At 41.0% G+C, this 4,350-nt stretch overlaps 1 protein-coding gene across 1 annotated transcript; it reads left to right on the forward strand.

The window, feature by feature from the left end:
- Positions 1–1,392: 1,392 nt before the first annotated feature.
- Positions 1,393–4,350, forward strand: LOC118280785 (facilitated trehalose transporter Tret1). The gene is made up of 4 exons (XM_035601161.2): positions 1,393–1,790; positions 2,238–2,373; positions 2,714–2,859; positions 2,973–4,350. The coding sequence occupies exons 1-4, from the start codon at positions 1,755–1,757 to the stop codon at positions 4,158–4,160; spliced, it is 1,506 nt and encodes a 501-aa protein (XP_035457054.2). The 5' UTR covers positions 1,393–1,754; the 3' UTR covers positions 4,161–4,350.

The following is a 4,350-nucleotide window of genomic DNA, read 5'->3' on the forward strand; positions in this document are numbered from 1 at the left end:
GGCGTTGTTTCACGGCAGTTTTCTGTGAGGCCGTGGTATCACTCCGGTCGAGCCGGCCCATTCGTGCCGAAGCATGGCTCTCCAACACTTGAATTAAGTTGAGATGAGTGTAATAGTAACTATTTCGCAGTTAAAATTTATACAATACCTAATCTCTTCTGGAGAGACTTTTAAACAATATACCTGTATGATCAGATAAATAGTATGGATACGAAGGAAACTAAAGAAGTTTATGAATTTTTCGAACCCCAGAACACACCTACCAATCAAGCTGCAAAAATACGAATCACGGCCAAACTTCTCCAGCTCACAAGGACAGATTATCTGTCCTTGTGAGCTTTTGTCCATTAGGACATGATGATTTTTTAAACTGGTAGCTACCGGTAAAGAGATATATAAATAGAAGTGTCTGAATGACATGAAGGTTGAAGGATCACCTATTTTCGAAAAGTGTACCACGATGACGTCACGAGACACAGGCACACAGCACCCGTGTGGCGCGTGGACCACAACGCATCGCTTGCGACGCTATCTACCAGATAAACGGCAATTGTATCGGTAAGTATTGCCGCTGTTGTAAAAGATATCTTTAAGCTAAGGCTGGGGATTCAACAGCGGGTACTTTAGATAAACTTTTTTGGAGTAAGGCGGTCAACAAGAAGACAGATCATATGGTAAGCAATCGGCGCAAATCTAGGACACCCGCAATACCTGAAGACTTACAAGGCTTGCATTGTCGATCTTTTGGTGATTTGGAGATGAGTTGGAGAATTGAGCCTCCGGTAACCTTACTCACACGTCGATGCACAACGCAAACGTTAGTTCATACAGGTTTTCTGTAAGATCTATTCGTGCTGAAGCACTATCTCCCAAAATCTCCCAAGTCCCACGTATGAAATGGACTATCTGAAGCCCTACCTACCTTCCTTCCATTGCATTTTGTATCTTTTATTCAGGGATTGCGAAGAAAGAAAGAGAGTAGTTAAGGTAGGAATGCTATTAACATTCTAATCAGCATTCTGTGCAAAACCCAGTGGCAGTAGTGGCACACCTTCCAATATCACGATCTATCACAACACAGAATCTATTCCCCTGATCGTTTCATTAGATCAAACACAAATTAAGATAATAGCTGACATGTGTTTTGATTGATTAAATTAATTACTTACCAATCACAAAACAAACGATTAGATAAATAGTTGTATCCAAGCGAGTTTTTTTATTCGTCTTGCCTAGACTGAAACTAATTAAAGTGTAGAACAAAATATATTCATGTTTAAGGCATCTTGGCACGCTCTCAAGTTGTCGCTACTATAGGGAACTAGGTACAACAACTCGGCAACACGGTGTAATGATATAGAGTGGTTATCATAATTAGTATTACTATCACAATTTAAAGAAACCATTATCGTAATCCCGTAGCATAATATAACAATTTCTTTATTTATTGGACAGTGTGACGGCGGACGAGTGACGGTGCGTCAGTGCGGATCTGCCCTTAGATACCGATATTTCCATATAATCCATTGAGTGCAGTTAAAATGATAAACACACATTATTTTACATTTTATTGTCACTGTCATAAATATGGAACTAGCTATCGGATAATACAGGGTCTGCGCGCTAATTGTAACAAAATAGCGACGAAAATGAACTGATATTTACAATTTGTGATATTAATAGTGAAACTAGAAGAATTTTTATTGTTTTTTTTTTTTATATTTAAACTGTAATGTGTTAGTGAACTTAGAAAAATGGGAAAGGGAATAATGTCACCGTTCTTGAGACAAGTAAGTATCCAAAAAATTTTAAAAATACCATTAAATGAGTGCCTGTCCCTTATTAACGAAATAAAAATAAACTAGCTATACCATTGTGTGTTCAATAAAAATATTTACACAATCGACTTGTTTGTGTTATAATTCTGCATCAATAAACGCCAATTAGTAAATCGAGGCCAATCGACTAAATATTAGAAACATTTTATTTACATATTTATTTATGAATAAAAATTTAATATTCTGAATACTTACATTACACCTGTCGATCTGTGTAATAAATATCAAAATGTCATTTTAATATCGTAATTTCATCGACAAAAAGATATCATAATATGAGAAAAGACTCAATTCGACATTCCGGTATATATTGTTAACCGGTATTTATTGTGAAATTATGAAGATGTAGAAAAACAACAGCAACTCAAAGAACCTTTCTAACAAAGATCTGGTTTCAAGTGTTTCGTGACGGCAGCGGTGGGCAGCAACATCATTGGGCACGGCTGTGTCATCGGCTACCCCGCCATCCTGCTGCCTCAGCTGCTTGTACCCAACTCCGAGATACCCATGAACAAGACTGCAGCATCATGGCTAGGTTAGTAAAACCTCAACATAATGAAAATAATTTATTTTCAGAGGTACATTTTTTCCATTTTGAAAAGAATAATGTGGCAGTTATGGTGTCAAGGCTGAAAGAAAAACTTCTTATTCAATTTTAAGCCCAAGTTACTTGAGGAACTGCCAAAATATTGTGCCCACTATGATAGAAGTCTTACCTGATTTGTCGGAGATTTAAATCATAAAATTACAAGGTTTTTCTCTCAACATAAATTAAGACGGCAATCAAATTAAACAAGTTTAACTACAAGCCCCACAAACGGGGCCCTCAAAAAGGCCCAACATCCAGTGGTTTACAATATCCTCTTATTTTACAGCATCAGTATTAGGAGTGACCCAGTTACTGGGGAGTTTCATCACGCCACCTATAATGGAGCGGTTTGGCAGAAGGATCGCCCACTTGGCCGTCACCATGCCAGTCCTCATCGGATGGTTCATCACAATGATGGCCACTAGTTACGAGGTGAGTTTAGCCAATAACAATTAGACAGCAATAAACATTGATGGCAAAAATCCAAAAAATTGTATGTTGTCTAAATTTCAATTACATACAATAATCTTGAATTTTCTTTCCAGCCCTTACTTGTCGGAAGAATACTCCAAGGTCTCTCTATCGGTATGCTCTCCCCTCTGCGATCGATCCTCATCGGGGAGTACGCCAGTCCGAAGAACAGGGGCGCCTTCCTCACCACTGTCTCCTTGACACAAGCCTTCGGTATACTGTTCGTGCACGTGCTCGGGTCCATCCTGACCTGGCAGAAGACCGCCCTCGTCTGCGTCTTCTTTTCATTCTTTAGTCTCATCATGACCATCTACTCCCCCGAGTCTCCCAGCTGGCTCGTCGCCAGAGGAAGGTACGACGAGTGTCGTGAAGTCTTCCATTGGTTACGAGGCGAAGATGAAGACGCAGAGTTAGAAGAAATGATACACGCCAGGATGGTGTTCGAGAAGGCAAAGCAAGAACAGAAGCTTGGCAGGAAACCAAACCGCGTGAAGACCGCAATAGCCACGATTCAGAAGAGGGAGTTCTACAAACCTATAATAATTATGATTCACGCATACGTGATGGTGCAGTTCGCAGGAGGCACCACCATGGCAGCCTACTCTACCACTATCATTACTCTGATCATGGGACCTAACGTGAACCCCCACTTCTGGATGATCTTCCTAGACACTCAGAGATTTATCTCCAATACTATAGCAGTATTTCTCATTAATAAGATAAAAAGACGAACCATGATGTTCCTAACGGGAGGGCTGTGTGTGCTCAGTCAGCTCGCGATAGCTGCCTATACTTATTTGAAGCAGGAAGGCCTACTGACATACGATGCAGTGTGGATTCCGGCGCTGCTGATCAACCTGCAGTTCTTCACCGTCGCCACTGGCATGCTGCCGCTACCGAACGTGATCGGTGGAGAAGTATTCCCTCTGGAGTACCGAAGTATTGGAGGAAGCATAAGCTTGGCCACCATGTCTGCTTCCTTCTTCTTAGTGTTAAAGACTTTCTTAGGTTTAGTTGAGAGTGTAGGCATACACGGTACGTACTGCATATACGCGGGTCTTCTCACATACTGTTTACTGGTGATCTCAATATTCCTGCCTGAAACTAAGGGGAAGACTTTGCAGCAGATTGAGGATGAGTTCCGAGGCAGGCCGCTGGCTCCTCGGGAGGTGGAGGAGAGGATGGTGTTCCAGTCCTGCCCGGTGCTCACGTACAAGAGGAACATGTCCGCGCGGAGGCTCAGCACTCCGCTGCTACATTAGCTAGTGGTACTTTCCAGATAATCGCCAATTGTTTTACGTTTTTGTAAAGATTTGGAGTGATATTATAGAGATAAGCTATCTGCACTAGAACAATTTTTATTATTGTGATAAATAAGTAAATACGTAACGTTGTGCACGCTGCGGCGTGATGTCCGTGCGTCATGTTTGACAATATAAGACTTTAAACGAT

Source organism: Spodoptera frugiperda, chromosome 16 (genome assembly GCF_023101765.2).
Source record: "Spodoptera frugiperda isolate SF20-4 chromosome 16, AGI-APGP_CSIRO_Sfru_2.0, whole genome shotgun sequence".
NCBI classification, from domain to species: domain Eukaryota; kingdom Metazoa; phylum Arthropoda; class Insecta; order Lepidoptera; family Noctuidae; genus Spodoptera; species Spodoptera frugiperda.